Here is a 17,246-nt window from a genome sequence, read left to right on the forward strand (position 1 = left end):
GATGAGGTTGTTTAGTGAGTGTTTTTCGTAATTTGTGTAGAATACTCATGTCCATGGGATACATGGCCTGCATTTCCAATTCATCATGGACTTATGGGTTAGTTTAGGATGAGGTCCTCTTTTTTACGTCCAATTTGAGGACAGTGTTGGACACGGACGACTGGTTAGGAGGAGTATCCGTACTATTCAAGTAATGAATTAAAAATAACGAGAGTAATTTAGCTTAGTTGTTGTTATAGTCATTGTCGTCGTTATCGTTGTCGGTTGTCGTCAGTCTCCAGTCTCGCCAAATGGTTAAGAAATTCAGTCCGGTGGGGGAGCAGGGTAAATGTAAGGTGATAATTTGTTGATGATAGAGTGTTGACTTTAGAAGGGTAATTACGTAAGTGTGTTAAGTGTAGAAGGCTAATTTAGTAATTTAAAATGGGCAATATTAATAATTTTCGGGCGATAAAAAGAAAGTTTTATCACGAAGATTGGTGTAAAACCTACACAGTAAATCAACTAATCACGGGATTAAAATCAACCCTTACATTTGATCGGTGACCATGATTCTCACGTCACATTCTGATGTACTCTAAAGAAATACGAGAAGACTACACATCAACTGCAATGGTTAACACTGGCCAGATTGAACCCGGTTCCATTGAGATCATGCACTATTGGCCATTGGCGTTTTTTCTAATTCGGCATGTGCAGGTTCGACACCATCTTCATGAACTTGGGAATTCACAGGAAAAGGTATGGAGGCACAACAATGGTAGTAGCCGTTATCATCTTACACCAATCTTTGTGAAAGATGAGCTTCTCGGATGTGATATTCGCCCCATTCTTCCTTCTCAAACTGCTTGAGTATGCCTCTTGCATCAAAGCTATCATACCTTTTGTTCTTCCTGGTAGTACACAGTGCAGGTTAAAAAAATCAGTCCATTTGTGATTTCACAAGGCTTTACAGGCTGAAACTTAGTAATTACAAATTTTCAGGAATTTGGGGTCTGAAGATCGAACCTTCCACGCCTAAATATTGTATTCATCAGAGTAGCACGCAACTGCATATCAAGAAAGCATGAAACATGCAGTCAGTATTGCTACAAGATTTCCATGGTTGTGGCCTTGTGGGAGTAGGGCCACCATTATACATGGGCATGGAGAATACATGAAACTTAATGCGAGTGTAGGACGATTTTCATCAGGTTCTCTCGAAGACCCGGAAAGGCAAATGGAGTATATATTTATATATATATACACAAAAATAAAGATACGCCGAGGGTAAACAAAATAAAGCAGAAACCTACAGTGATGATATATATACCTTCAATTTTGGCTCAAGATCTTCCTCAAGGACTACTAACCCAGCTTTCACATATGCATCAGAGATAATTTCTAGGAAAGCTAAGGAACTATTAAAAGCAGCTTTAGTTGTATTACAGACGTTCCACCAAACAAAATTCAGATTACTTATACGATAATAAAATTCCCCTATATACTAAAAGATTCGGAGAAACTCCAAAATTTCCCACCTTAAACATACAATTTAGAATTGGGCTTAATAATTTTAGTCTATTCTAAAGAATGTTGTGCATTAAATGGGCTTAATCTTTCACAATGAAGTATCCATAAATTATATAGTCCATAATCTGTATAGATTTTATCTCCATTTTTTAATGATAAAAAAAAATTCTTTTTTATTTTATGATAAAAAGTTCATTGATTTTTTATAATAAGAAGTTGCGGCTAATGGAATATGTTACTAGTAAAATTTATACAGTAATATCATTAGCTTCGTGGTAGAAAAATTTGTGAAAATACTTGCTCCATGATCTTTTACGGCTTTAAATTTTTTTCCTCAAATCAAAATAAAAGGATGAAAAATGTGAAAAATAAATGAGTTGTCAATTTAAAATCTATAAATAATACGGAGTAATACACTAAAAATAAAATGTTATATATACATGCACCATGCACGTATTGCAAGGGGTCTATACTAATATAATAGCAATTAAAATAATAAATTAAAAGATTATATATTGACAGGATACGACATGCACTTGTCAGTCGACCCTCGCCTCCGATTTCTTCAATAGGAACATATAGAACATTAGCTTTTTCCTCGGATCGTCCTATCAAATCCTGAAAAGATAACAGAATCTTTGCAGTTAAATTCATTCAAAATTTATCATTGTACAAAAACCAAGATATCAAAGTTAAAGAACAAAATGAATATAGCCCCATTCCCACATTGTCATAAGGCAACAAAAGTGTCACCGGGTAGTGATTTGTCTTCCTTCAAGGCGGTTTACATCTAAATTTAAAGGAAAGTAACTTATGACCCAATGTTCAAAATCAGGAAACAGCCTTACCAACCCCTTCAACCTAACAAACAATGGTCGATTGTCCAAGACTTCATTCACTTTAGAGTGGATACCCTGTCAACGAAAATAAACAATTGAGTTATATTATAGAGCTTACGAAGAAAGGGAGATCATGCATTCAACAGACGATACCTACAAGACTTCCACAGCTGCATTGATCCGTTCTTTGTTCCACAACTTCAGCATTAAAATGGGCAAATGTATAGTTTGTGGATAATGGAATATAGAATCGTCAATTCTTAGGTCTGGAAGGGAAATAATATGTCAAATAAGTAAATTTGTAAATAAAGGGAGACGAGTACAAAGGAAATTAATAAATTATAGAGATGATGTTAGCAAAAACAATTCTTTTCTGGAACACTACTATTACATATTAATATTGAAATCAATACGAACAATAGAATTATGTGAGACTACAAAAAAGTGAGTACCAAATAAAGTAGTAGACTTTGTTGCTTTGGGTACATAGCTTACAATAGGTATGTTACGAATATCCACTTCGACAGGAATAATGTCATCTTTGCTTTTCAGTTTAACACCAACAGCAAGATCTTCTTTCACAGGTTGATCAACTTTGCCTGCATCAACCGAAGCACCTGTTCTTGAATTCCCATCCACACGTCCCATAGTCCCTTTAACATCTTTAGGATCACAACCGAGTATGCTGGACTGAAATCGGATGACCTTATCGACCAATTGAGGGTGTATAGCTAATGGAAGTGAGATGAAGTGAGAGTAGGTCATATCTGGACACTTAGCAGCCTGTCACCCACAGCACAAAGAAGCCAAATTCAACTCATGATATAAAATTGTGGTCAGCCGTGGCTGCAGTAATGGTCATGGTAATGGCCGTAGAATCCCTGTATCATGATGTCATGACCTTGTAAATATAATGTAACAGGTTGCGGCCAACAAAAGCCACAAATTCAATATATTTCCAATTAAGGGTCACTTTCACTTCTTAAGATCTGAAATTTGCGGTAGTATAGATTAAGAGAATCTTCACGCTTATAGATTCATATAACCTCTCCTTTCACAAATAGATGCACCATTTGCAAAATACATGTTTCCCAATTGTGATTTTTGAAAGACAATAGGTAGTATAGATCACGGAGTCACAGACATAACAATAAAGTAAAATATCAGCGCCTTTCAATTGGGCATTATATAACGATAAATAACATAATGGTGGCATAGAATTCGCCAATTTGGTTACATAACTGGAGCATTTTTATATCATGTTAACAATATGGATGTACTGTTAGTGGATTCAGATTATGCAGGATAAGAAACCAGAAGTTTCATGCAAGGAAAAAAGCAACACTTCATATCTAGATCCATAACATTCATATCAGATTATACAGATTAGAAAGCTGAGTTGAAGAAGCTTTTAGACTGGAATATTGCATCCTTAGGGAAATATGTTTGGTGGGTAGAACAAAAGCTGATCATTTATGGGTGAAGTGGGTACATTCAGTCTATATTAATGGGAGTGATTGGAAGAGTTATACACCAAGCATTAATAGCAGTTGGGCTTGGCGTAAAATTTGCCAAGTTAAGACTGCCTTACATCAACTCTTTTATGGAACTCACAGACTGGAAGGGGGATATACAGTTCAACAGGGATATCTTTTCCTACGACCTGCTGAGCCAGAGGTTTCCTGGGCTCCTATGATGACAGTGAGATGGATTGTGCCCAGGCATAAGTTTTTCATTTGGCTTATTGCTCAGGAAAGGCTTTTGACACAAGATAGGTTGCAGAAAATGCAGATTATTCAGATTAATGTATGCTACTTGTGCGGGTTGGAACAGGAAAATCATGAACATTTGTTCTTTAAATGTATCAACAGTAGCAAGTGCAGGGATTTAGTAAGCAGATGGTGTGCTGTACAACTCCCTGGACAGCATTGCATTGAATAGTGCCTCCATTGGAGGCATAGAAGCAGTGGCAGGAAGATAGGGATTGCCATGATTCTAGCTAGCCTGTTGACACAGATCTGGTGGAGTAGGAACAAAAGCAGATTGGAATTATCTCTGACTAGACCTGAGGTTCTAGTAGCTCAAGTGAAGAATGATGTGAGGATGAGGTTTACTAGCATGAACTTTGTAAGTAATAATAGGAGTGTTATGCAATGGGTGAGTATGATATGTGAGAAATAAGGTGATGTGGTAATTACCTTATAGAATGTTGTAAGGGACATGAAGTTTAATTATTAATGAGAAGCTTACTTTTCCCAAAAAAAAAAAAAAAAAAAAGAAAGCTGAGTTCCCTCTTTAGATTTATTATTAATACACATGATTTTGCATGGTGAAAACTAGGTTAATTATATTTCTTTTAAGAAGTTCACTTAGTTAATTGTCCAAGGATGACCTAAACATGTACAGCTGATTGCAGCCGAATTGCCTAAAGTTTGAACTGAAATCTACTGGATTTCTTTGAATATGAACTGTTCAACATACTACCGTCAGACGAGGCAAAACAAAGAAACTTTCTTTCTAGCTATCATGGGCAACTAGGAAAAATATCAACGAATGAAAATCCAAAAAAGCTATTTCTTGAAATTAAAAGTGAAGAAATGAAGCATATCACAGTGCAGAAAAATAGCCAACCTCATCAATTATGGATTGAATCTTCTGAGAAGCTTTGGCAATATCATCCATAGAATCACCCTCAATTACTGAAATAACAAACAATTTAATGGAGAGTTGAAAACTCCAATTATCACATCTTTGCCCGACAAAATATTATCATCAGCTCAAGAGATGACATATCACAACAAAGAGCATCTCAGTACGCAAGCCTTGTAGAGTTGATAGGCAAGCTGAAATATTTTAGCATTATTGCATATATCACTATGTAATGGGTACGGTAATCAAGTTATTTACAGTGACATGCCAGGTATGAGTGAAAAATAATAAAAGGGAATCATCAGAAGGCAGGTTTCTAGCACAGCCATGGCCACAACGCACAAGATGCAAAACTGCTATAAGTATCAGTAAGACAGAGATAACGTAGATGAAATATGAGTTTTAAATCATATGACAACAACAACATTACCCCAGTGCCTCAATGGAGTAACATCAACTTCAAAACTAATAGCGAGCCATTTAGGGATTAATGCTCAAGAATGCCTAGCAGGCCTCACATATCCATCCTATGATCATAAACCCAATATAGGTTTCAAACTATTGTCCATCTTCTTAAAATAATCTCAACTACATTTAATTCCAAAATAACCCGACTTTAGGCACCCTCCTCTCACAATAGACTAGATGACCGGCTACTTGACTTATAGGTCATTCCTTCTAAAAATTGACATGTTATCCTTCCCCATGTCACCAACACCACAACTGCCACCATCCACCCACAACCACCGACGCACAACTCACGGGCCATCAAAGTCTATATCTCACGCGCACTAAACTCGACCACCAAATGTGACCCAGCCACCACACATCAACCTCTGTCGCCAATACCGTCTAACCATCTTGGTTCACGCCTCCTTTAGCCCAAGTGGTGCAACTACCATGACACACTTTTACATCTCCAGCGGCCAGCAAATAGAGCCACCAGGGCTTGAACTCCAGTCTCTCACCAACCCGACTCGAGCCTATAAACCATCAGGTTCAACACCCTCGAAGCATCGTTGTGAGTCCAGAAGTAAGGAAGTTAGGATTTATAGATGAAGGGATGAGACACACCAAAATAATTTGATCCATGGACAGCGCGTCGAAGGGGGGAGAGGGAGATGGTAGGAGGCATTGGTTAACATTGAAGATGGGAGGGTGAGAAGGTGGCCGGGAAATATGGTAGCCAGCAAATGGAGGTGGAAGTAGAAGGGGTGGCAAGGTGTTCGGTGGTGGTTGTGGTGGAGTGGTTAATAGTTATAAATGGAGACTGAGGATAAAAAAAGTTTAGTTTAAATAAAAAATCTAGGACCCAATACATTTCCAACGGGTTTTTACAGGCCAAAATTAACCCGAGTCTATTGTGAGAAAAGAGGCACAATAATATGGTTTATTGTGGATTAAAATAAAGTTTAGTTTATTTTGAGAAGACGACCAATAGTTTGGATTATTCCTATAAAATACATAAATACAAAAAAATAGGTTCTCAGAACTGAGAAAACTAAGGCAGGCAAGTTCGAAATAAATGAAGTGCCAAAATTATACCAATTGAATCCCCCGTCTTAGGTGGCGGAAATTATATTTTCACCCCCATGCCCTCAATGCCTTTCAGTGTTGATCCGCTGAAATCAGTAAGCAAGAAATATGAGAGAAATATACAGTACATCTAGTGTTTGTTCAAAGGTTCAATCCTTCAATCGACATTCTTTTCAAATAACAACATGCCAAAATGCTTAATTCATTACTCTTTTCCCTTGATGAACCGCATTACAGAAGAACCTACATGTAACATATAAAGAGAACCTATCAAGGAAAAAGCAAGGTAGACAATACCGATAGCATAAGCAGACCATCGTGGTCGAGAAAAAGTACCCTTTTTTCATCAAATAGAATCACCGACAAATCACTTTACCTTAATAACAGCTGGTATAATATCATACTAGCAAAACAAAACAAGAGGAACCTTCAATCAAAAGCGTAAGATTTACTCAAATGATTTGCTCACCAGAAGGACCATCCCTTAGTCACATAGAGACCCCTCCTTATTCTGTGGAATTGCAACAAGTTCCTTATTTGGCATATTCAGCCGAATTGCTACATTTATAATAGTCATGTTTTTGTGTATAAAGTGACCTTACATTTTTGGGTGCGACCCACTTCCCTCCCACAACCTTAATATTTGTGTCAAAAGCAAAAGTTGCAATTCCATAGAATAGGGGAGTACATCATAAGCATTGTCTCCTATATTACTATAACACTTCGCTTTGGTTGAGTGTCGCAAATCCAACACTCCACTACAACACCACATGGCACTACATTTTGGATTGAAACATGAAATGTGACACCCCGATACCACGTCATGTCCGACTAGACCTAGCAAACGGCCGGGTCAGTTCGCGGTTCGAGACATTACTCCTACGTGTGCATTCGGGTAGGTCCACGTCTGCTTTGAACGGGCTGAGTCATTTCAGGTTTTGGTTATCGAGCTATTTAAAGGAATAATTTCTATGAGGCCGGAAACATTTGAGCAAGAACGGATTAGGTCAATTCGAGTTTTAAATCAAATTCAGGTATGTCTAATGGAGTGATCAGGTTTGCAAGATCCGCATCCTCTGACACATTGCAATCAAATCGGAGTAACAAATATCGAGGCTATTGTCCAAGTCTCCAAGACCATGGCCTTTTCAGATTTTGTCCTCCTTATGAATTTCCCATTGAACTCCTATCACAGTTGTTATTCTCAGTCTAAAATCAAGTCAAACCTACCTCAACAGAAACAGCATGCTTATTCTTGGATAAAGTCATTTTCTCTGAATCTTGACCTCCAACAACGTTCTGTGAAACACAAGCTGTCGAAAAATCCCTAAACGCAACTTCAGAATCCTTCAGTGCATCATTAATATAAGTAGAACTAGGGCTGACCACCGTTGCTTCAGCTTCATCAGTATTGATCTTACCTAGCAGTGTGGGCAAACAAAAATCTGTATCAGCAAAAGCCCTTACAATCGATACAATGTGCTCCTCATGTTCATTCACCTTTTTCAATGCTGGCAATATTTGCAGGCTCTGCAACTGCAGCCTCCACTGGACATTCTGCAAATTCACAGATACAATGCTTAATAAAAAGACATCATAGAGCATCAGAATATAGTCCAATTTACAGTATCAAAAACGCAAACTGACCCCACCCTCCCATTGACTCCCAGCAAAACTGATCCCCAGTGTCTCGAAACCTACCACTGACGGCTGGGTAAGGGGGTATTGGATATACACAACCTAACCTATGTTAACAACACATAAATTATTTCCAAAAGACTCGTAAATCCATGATTTCGTGGAAAAAAAATAATGACAGGCAGTTCTGCAACTGTAGTACTACCATTTGGATCATAAAGAAAAGAAAAGAAAAGGTAAATCGACCCAGTTCTACAATAAGGTAATATGCCATATTATCAATATGATAACTTGAGGTAACACATTCTCGAAAAAAGGGAAATTAGCTAGCGTCACAAACCAAAGCTGTATATGCAGATAAGGCGCCCTACTTCGAGCAGCTGTAGCTAATGAGATATCCATTTTCAACAATAATAATTTTCACAAATATTGTTGAGATATTCTACTACTTTGATAACCTACAACTACGGATGACAAAGGTACTCCACATTTATGTGCTCAAACTCTAATTTTACTTTGTGCTATGACATACCTTGAAATTACAGGGCATATCGTACAAAGAGATCACTTGTGCATATATAACACTGTTTTTGTTACTTGCAATCAAAGATGTGATATTACCTCAAGTTAGAATAAGTAATACCAGAGAGTCCTTCAAGACTTCATTCAAAGATGTGATATGTGACTAAGATCTTTGGCAGTATAATAGCTCAGCATATAGTTATCTACGGGATACATTAAGTTTAATCACAATTGATACATCTCTGCAGATACAATCAACTGTTTGATTCCTATCAGCCGAAGAGAACAGAAATTTTAGCAGCAATAAATCTGTAGTACCTACCTTTACTTGGACAATATTGGGTACTGATTTGTCGCCAAACTGGAGTGCCTGTCTTACTCTTTTTGTTCCAATCCATTCGACCAAAAATACCCTTTTGAACCGTTTCTTTACTAATACGATTTATGCTATGATAGCATTTGTATCCCTGAAAATATTTTGCGCAAAAGCCAGGTTGGCAAACCAATAAGCTTTGTTTATCAAGTAGTCATGTAAACACAAAACTAAGAGTGCCATAAACCAAACAGACACCTAAGAGTAGTTTCTTATATTATAATTTGACGCAAACAATATCAAAGGAGCCTTTGGCATATCAATCAAATAGAACGATAGCATTACCCCAGTGAAATAGTGAATCAAAGGCTTTGGCTCATGTGAGGTAATGGGGTCAGATATACAGAATCTCACCCTCGTGGTTAATTTAAAATACAAAGAGATTCTCTATGGATGACCCAATAATGAAAATGGCCAACTTCTATTTCAAAATACAGACAAGGGCAAACCGTTACACGAGACATTTTACTTAAGTCTATCATACTCCAAAATTGAAAGCGATAAAGATGTTTTCCTTCCACATATCTACTATGTTTCCTGTTTAGATTTGGTTTGGATGAAGAAAAATGGATCCCTACATTTCTGTCCAACCCGACTTGCTACCCAAGCACGGGAAATTGTCCCCCTTTCTTGTCGCCAACTATGTCCATTCAAACAAGGAGTTAGTCTTTGGCTCCAGTAGAAAAGGAAAAGGGGGCATACCAAACAAACGAGCAAGAAAAACTGCAAACTTAATATTCTTGAATCATATTGGTGACAGGGTACAAGCAGAATTACGTCCTACTCGCAAAACTAAGCATTCAAATGGTGACAGGGTACAAGCAGCGACAGCATTACAGCCTTTTATCACATTTGTGTCACTCTAAACAAGTCCTACTCACAGGATCAAGCATTCAGTCGGTACAAAGTAAAACCAATCTCAAACATACCAATCAAATGAAAAAAGAAGAGGGTACCTGCAATTGGTTGGTACGGTTGATAATAACAAAAGAGTTTGCAAAGCGGCAAGCTTTAGTAGTTCTGCAGAAAATGATAAAAAAAACATAAGCAACAGAAAACAAAGAGTGTGCAGGGTTTTTACGGTTTTACTTTTACCTGAAGAGAGCCCTGAGAGTGGAAACTGTCATTTTTGTTTCTGTTTTGATGATGATTGATGACGGCAACTAAGTAAACACAGAGAGGTCTTTATCTAAAGAGGGTACTAAGAATCGAACAAGTATTGTGTAACCCTCTCGGGTTTTATCAAAAAAAAAAAAAAAAAATTGAAATCAACTTTTTTAAAATTACTCTCTTTTATTTATTTTTTTAAATTACTCCCTTAAGTTGCATTTTTTGCTAAAGTTACTCCCTCAAGTTGCATTTTTGCTAAAATTACTCTCTTAAGTTGCATTTTTTTTCCTAAAATTGTTTCAAAACTCTCAATTTAAGTGACTTATTTTCTCTATTTTTGAACTCCCTTACATTTGTCTACATAGTTATACATTTCAAAGTATTGATTGGCTAAGCCACAAACAGAATAAGTTAAAAAAACAGACAAATAAGTCACTTAAATTGGTGTTTGGAGCAATTTTAGCAAAAATTGTAATTTAAGGGAGTAATTTTAGCAAAAAAAAAAATTAAAAGGGAGTAATTTTTAAAAAGTTGATTTCAAAAGGGAGTAAAATCTAATTTACTCAAAAAAAAAAAAACAAAAAAAAAACACTAGAGGTGTTTAGTTGTCGGGTTTGGAATGTAATTGATTATATGGATTCAAACTTCATTCCTTTAGGTTTATTTTTCTAATACTTCAAACATATTTTGAAATGTATGGAATTGGAATCTCATACTTAGTTTCTCATTCTAATTCATTCTATTTCTAAGCACTAAATCAAACGGCCCCGAATTGAATAGGAAAAATTAACAGGAATAATCCATCCTATTGGGCGTCTTCCATTATTAGTCCATGTTATCTTTAATCCCACAATAAAACCAACTAATTAACATATCATTAAAGCCTAAACTTGGTCACTTTGTAACTTGTTGTACCCGGTTAAAGAGTAGTGGGGCCCATATTTTTCTTATTTATCTTCTTCTTTCCTTTCCTTTACATTCCTGCGTATTCTCCATTCATTATTTTTCTCCATTAATTTCATTCTCCATAGCCCTTTTCTTTCCCTTAATCTATCTTTAATCAAACAAAGTTGCTCAAATTCCTCAATGAAATATGCAGCTGCATATGAATCCTCTTCTAATTCATGGTCTTCTGCAACCTCGAAAGAGGTAAGATGCTATCACAATATGAACGCAGTGATACGGATTGCAAAGAAGGGAGTAAATGAAGGGAGAAGGTTCTATGGGTGTCCCTTATGGCCAGTAAGTGAATTGATTTGAATGTCCTTTACTATTTGATATAAACCCTAATCTGATTTTGGTAAAAAAAAATTGAGGCCCTAATTTGATTTAGGCAATAATAAAACCCTAATCTTGATTCCTGAACTGTTGTAGGAAAATAAGTGCGGGTTTTTTGTATGGATAAACGAGGGGTCATCTGATGGTAGCAATTTTCATCAGAAGTGGCTTGAAGACGAGCTGAAGAAAATGAAGATGAAGAAGGGGAATTTGAAGAAATAAGTTTTGCAGTTGAAAGTTGAAGTTAAAAAACACATTATGGGGGAGAAGGTTGCTTTGCTAGGACTAATTTTCTCTTAGATTTTTTTTGCAATATGTTGGATGATAAAGAGGGATTGATGTAGTTCTTCTGTTTGCATTACTAGCAAGAAATGTAACAATTCCAACCTTATATTAATGCCATTACAGTTGAGTTTGTTGACATCAAAATAAAGGGACCAATTCAGTACTACAATATGCTATTACATAAACAGGTTCCCTTACAGTCAAAAAATTACATCTTAATCAACTATTACATGTCTTCACTCATTCTGGTTCACTGAAGCTTGAGTTGAGGGGTAACTTGTTGTTGTTTCATGTTGTTGAATGGAAATCCTCCCAGTCCTAGGAAACTGTAAATGGAAATATAAGTGAAGATGAGAATTTATTGGTTAAATGGACATATAAATGGATAACTTGACAGACTGTTTTCAACATCAACTTACATTGGTGAAAAAATTGCCTTGATCATCATAAAGGATGCCAAATCCTTGTGGTACCTGCAAAATCATCAAAGTATGTCAATCAATTAGACCTCTGCAACAAATTTTATTGGAGGGAGTATAATTTCAGTTGATAACTTACCCTTCCACCTCTTCCACTTCTACCAGCAATTCCACCTCTGCCACATCCTCTTCCATCTCTACCACCTACTGCTCCTCCCCTACCACTTGCTCTGCCACCAATTCCACCTCTACCACCTGCTGCTCCACCTCTGCCACCTAATGTTCCACCTCTTCCACCCCTACCACTATTAATAACCCTGCCACCTCTTCCTATCCTAGTTGGCTGAGCAGTCATTTGATGATGAGCATCAGTAGCTGGATTAGTAGTCTGATGTCTGTTATGAGCAGCTCTAGGTCTTCCCCTTCCTTTTTTAGGTGGTTGAGGAGTGGCTATAGCCTTGTCTTTGTCAGGGCACTTTCTCTTGTTATGGGTTCTAGACTTACATACTGAACAAGTCATCTCTAGGCCATGCTTTGTGAGCTTCCCACTTTTTTTAGGATCTTCAAATGGATCCTTCCTTCTGTTTTTCCTAGGTTTGCCTGGACCTACCTTTATTTGTGGGGGGTTCAAGGGTTGATGAACAATAGGCCAGTGCCTCTCACCTGGTCATGGAGTTATTGATGAACCATATATCCTCAGATAAGTTTCCTTTTTGTAACAATCATCAACATAGTCCTCAGCTTTCTCATATTTGTCAAATATTGCAGCAATTGCATGAGCACAGGGGATACCAGTTAAATTCCACTTTTTACAAGTGCATTCCCTAGTCTGTAAATTAACAGTCAGGTTATCAGTACCATACATTACCTGGTAGACAATATCACTTGATGGCAGAGGTGTGCACATTGCAGCAAGCTCTTTCTCCTTCTCAAGCTTCTCTTGTACCCTAGGGCAGACAAAGATACATTTTTTCTCCATTTCTGTCTTTTTCTTAACCAACCTTTGCATCAAAGCAACCCTTATCTCCTCAAGCATATATATGATATGCTTTGTACGAGCACTTATAATGTAGGCATTGAATGTCTCTGCCATGTTATTAACTATCACATCATTTTTTGAAGTAGTCTTGATGAATGCTCTACAAAAGAGATTTGGGTTGTATGCAAGGAAGGCATCAGCAGCCCTAGGATCCACTTCCCTCATAGCATCTAGCCCATCCTTAAAGTCAGCTTCATTGTAAGCTTTTGCACAAGCCCAAAACATCATCTTCATTTCATCTCCTCTAAATGACTTGTGCCAATTTGCAAAAATGTGTCTAGCACAATGTCTGTGCTCAGCCCTTGGAAACTCCTTGGCCACCATGGTCAATATGCTCTACAAAGCATAATAAAAAAGACACCATCAAGAAGGCAGCATTAACAAGCAAGACAAAATGAAAAATACAGAATATAAGAAAGACAAATTAACTGGTGTTCATCAGAAATAAATGTCCATCCTTCACCAGTTTCTTCACCCAAGCATTTTTTAAGTTCTTTAAAGAACCATTGATAGCTATCATTGTTCTCTCCCTCCACCACAGCCCAAGCAAGTTGATCTGAACCTTGGCCACTTAATATCTTAGATTCAACTTCTAACTGGAGTTGTTTTGCAACTTTTATAGCCTTAACATTCCAATCTTTCAATTTTTTCCTAGCTTCAATTACTTCATCATCATCTGAGGATTGCTCAGATGCAATGTCATTCTCAATTAATTGCTCCAACACCTCATTAGGATCCCCATCTGGACCATCCTCACCATCAACAAAGCCCTCTTCATTAAATTGTTCTAACTGAGGATCTTCATCCTCATCCTCATCATCAACAAAGCCCTCTTCATTGTCAGGGTCATACCCTGGATCATCAGCCTCATCATCATCACTTTCTTCATTCCAAACTATAGGTGGTGCTGAATCAGCTGCTGCCTCATATTAAGAGAAAGCATCAGCTATAGTAATGTTATTCAACTCATAACAGCCCTCATTATCATCCTCAAGTGGTGCTGAATCAGCTACAAGTGGTGCTTCCTCAACATTATTTTTCTGTGAGAACCTTGGTGATGTTCTTGTGGGAGTGGCTATGGGAATTTTTTTAGTGGGAGTTTTCTGGGGTTGTTTTAATATGCTGCTTGATGAGGCTGTATCAAGTTGGGGGCTTTTAATAGAGGGAGTTATTAGGGTTTCACAGAGAATGGGGCTTTTGTGAGTAGTATATTGTGGTCCCTTTTTTTCAGAAGTCTTGTTGTTGACTTGAACCTTTCTCCTAGGGACCATTTTTTAAGGAATATGTACTACATGTGGTTGCCTTAACTCCTCTATGAGCTCAGCTATCTTAGGTAAATCAACATCAACAACAAGATAGGCATTTACTACTCTATCACTCTCAGCAATTTGACACATTAATTGAGCATCTTTATCATTTAGAGCCCTCTGAAAACCGCCATTAGGATTCCAAAAGTATATGCCGTCTACATTCCTCCTAAATTTATCACATTTCTCAGCTTCTTCTAGCAAAGTGAACCAACAAAACTCATCTTTCTCAACCCCAACAGTCCTACTCATTCTACCCAGATAACCAAGACCACCCGAATCAAGCATTTTAAATGTTCCTCCATAAAATAATTTCATAGTAACTGTTTGCCAGGGATTTGCCTAAATAATAACAAATCAAAAAAACAAGCATCAAAAAAATTCAACACTTTAGGCTGTGTTACAAATTAAGATCAATTACAAATTAAAATCAATAACAAAAATAATACAAATTGAAATCAAGACAGAAAATGGGAAGAATTACCTGTGTCGTAGTCATAATCAAATATCAAAACTTCAGCTAGATGAAGGAGAAGAAAGCATAGAAGAGATTAATGGCGTCTAGGAGATGAAAGAGATGGAAGCAGATGAAGTAGATTAATGGTGTTTCAGAATTAGGTTAAAAGTAAAGAAGTAAAAGATGGAGTGATTGGGTAAATGAAAGGTTAGATGAAAGAATGATAAGGTTTTAACCGGTTGTATAGGTTGCCTTTCCAATTGGTTTAAGCTTTAATGATATGTTAATTAGTTGGTTTTATTGTGGGATTAAAGATAACATGGACTAATAATGGAAGACGCCCAATAGGATGGATTATTCCTGTTAATTTTTCCAATTGAATATGTAGTATGTAAAATGGTTACGAAAACTATTCAAAAAGAAGATCTTGTTGACCTTATTAATTATGGCAATGTGGTGGTTGGCCAAAGTTGTTTTAGTTAAGTTATTATATCATCTGGTTTATAATGAGCATAGATTCTGCCCAATAAATGCGCGGTATTTATAGAATTTTATTTTTATATTAATTATTAATGCTAAATTAATACCTTATTAATTTTTCATATTTCACTTCATTATATTTTGATATGAGAAAAAAAATATTATACTCTAAATTATTCACGAAAACTGAGTAAAATTGATCTGTAAAATAATAGTGTGGTATCTCATAAATTGTTCATTTTTCTCGTTATTGTATTTTCTTTCGAATAAAGCTAGCTCGCAAGAAAATCAAGGAGGACAGGCTGCTTGGAATGTATGGAGGAGAGATGGAAAGAGGCCTAAAACTACTGAGCAGCGCTGGTGCAATCACTGCAACAAGGCCAGTCATAACAGGGACAATTGTTTCATTCTCCATCCTGAAAAGAAGGCTCGTGTTGAACCATATAGATATATATGTTTATGTTTTGATTATGTCAAGAGTGCTTTATATTATATATATATACTCGTTGCGCGTAATTGTTTGTTTAGTCCCTTCAAATTCTATTTATTATTTGCAAAGCTTAAAGAATTGTGATGGAAGCTTAAAGAATTGTGTTCCAGTTTTTTGCATCAGTAAAAATTAGAGGGGATGTGTTGCATGCAGTCGTGAATGGTGTTGACATCAGTGTCACCATTGACGACTTTTGCTCTGCTTTTAAGGTTCCTCATGATGAAACCGATATAAATCCGAGTCAAGAGTGGTCCAATGTCAATGATGATCAACAGTTGGTTATTAAGAGGTACTTTGATGAGGTTGCATCCGAGAATAGCAACATTGTGGTTCGTCCTCTCTGGCCAAAATCAAGTTCTTTTTGTGGAACACAATTGTTCCGAGAAGAGGAGGACGGGACAAGGTATCGAGTTATGAGGCTATTATTGTGTATTTGTGGTTAGAGGGTCGGAAAGTTAACCTGGCTAGTCTTGTGTTTAACCGGATTGTTCAAACAAGCATAACCATCACCAAGGAAAAACATTGCACTACTCTTGATCTCCCATATGGTATGTGGATTTTGAGGTTAGAAATTAAACGGGTTGTGAGTCGAAAAAGCTACGGTGTAAGTGCTAAGGACGGTATTTGTGACCGTGTGATAAAGCTAATGGGTCTCGGTTTTGAAGGACCCGAGTTGGTCTTCGCTAAGGGTGTTGATTAGAGTGGTAATGAGGTTGGGATGGCGGCTATGGAAGCCAAATTGGATATTTTTGTGGGGTCTATTATGGCCAAATTAGAAGAGCAAACCACGGCCTTGGCTAAGGCTATGTCTCGGGTTGGGAAGTCACGGTCTTCGGTTGGCGGTTTGGATGAGGCTCGGGTTTATGCTTGGATAGAAGGGGTCGATAAAAGGCTTGAGGGTTTAGAAAGGGGTTTGGTGACCATCCGTGAGGAAGTGTTTCAACATGGTGATCGTCTTTCCTTCCTTACTAGTCAAGGGGGTGCCTTGGTGAAAGACGGGAAATCTATAAAGGCCGATCAAGCTATCACTTTGGAGGCGACAAAGGCCTTGTCTTTGAAGGTCCTTAACTTCGAGACAAGCCTCAATGCCCAAGCTACTCTTGTGCGGAGTTCGTTTGATCGTCTTGATGCTTTGGAATTCCGTACTCGTCCCGACTATGTTAATCCTTACAAAACCCGTCACACTTAGCCTTGCCTTACCCCTCCCCTATTTTCGCATTTCCTCTACATTGCCTTGTTTTCTTTTATTCTCATGTGGTGTATTTTGCCTCTCTAAAATATTTCATATTCGTCCCATTTTGGCATACTACTT

General features: G+C 37.3%; 1 protein-coding gene and 1 pseudogene across 1 annotated transcript; both read right to left on the reverse strand.

Annotated features, from left to right (window-relative positions):
- Nucleotides 1–432: 432 nt before the first annotated feature.
- On the reverse strand, nucleotides 433–10,251 carry LOC141649660 (uncharacterized; annotated as a pseudogene).
- Nucleotides 10,252–12,828: 2,577 nt separating this feature from the next.
- Nucleotides 12,829–13,524, reverse strand: LOC141649661 (uncharacterized). The gene has a single exon (XM_074458345.1). It carries the CDS (start codon nucleotides 13,522–13,524, stop codon nucleotides 12,829–12,831), a length of 696 nt encoding a protein of 231 aa, XP_074314446.1.
- Between the last annotated feature and the right edge of the window lie 3,722 nt (nucleotides 13,525–17,246).

This window comes from Silene latifolia, chromosome 3, assembly GCF_048544455.1.
Source record: "Silene latifolia isolate original U9 population chromosome 3, ASM4854445v1, whole genome shotgun sequence".
Classification (NCBI taxonomy): domain Eukaryota; kingdom Viridiplantae; phylum Streptophyta; class Magnoliopsida; order Caryophyllales; family Caryophyllaceae; genus Silene; species Silene latifolia.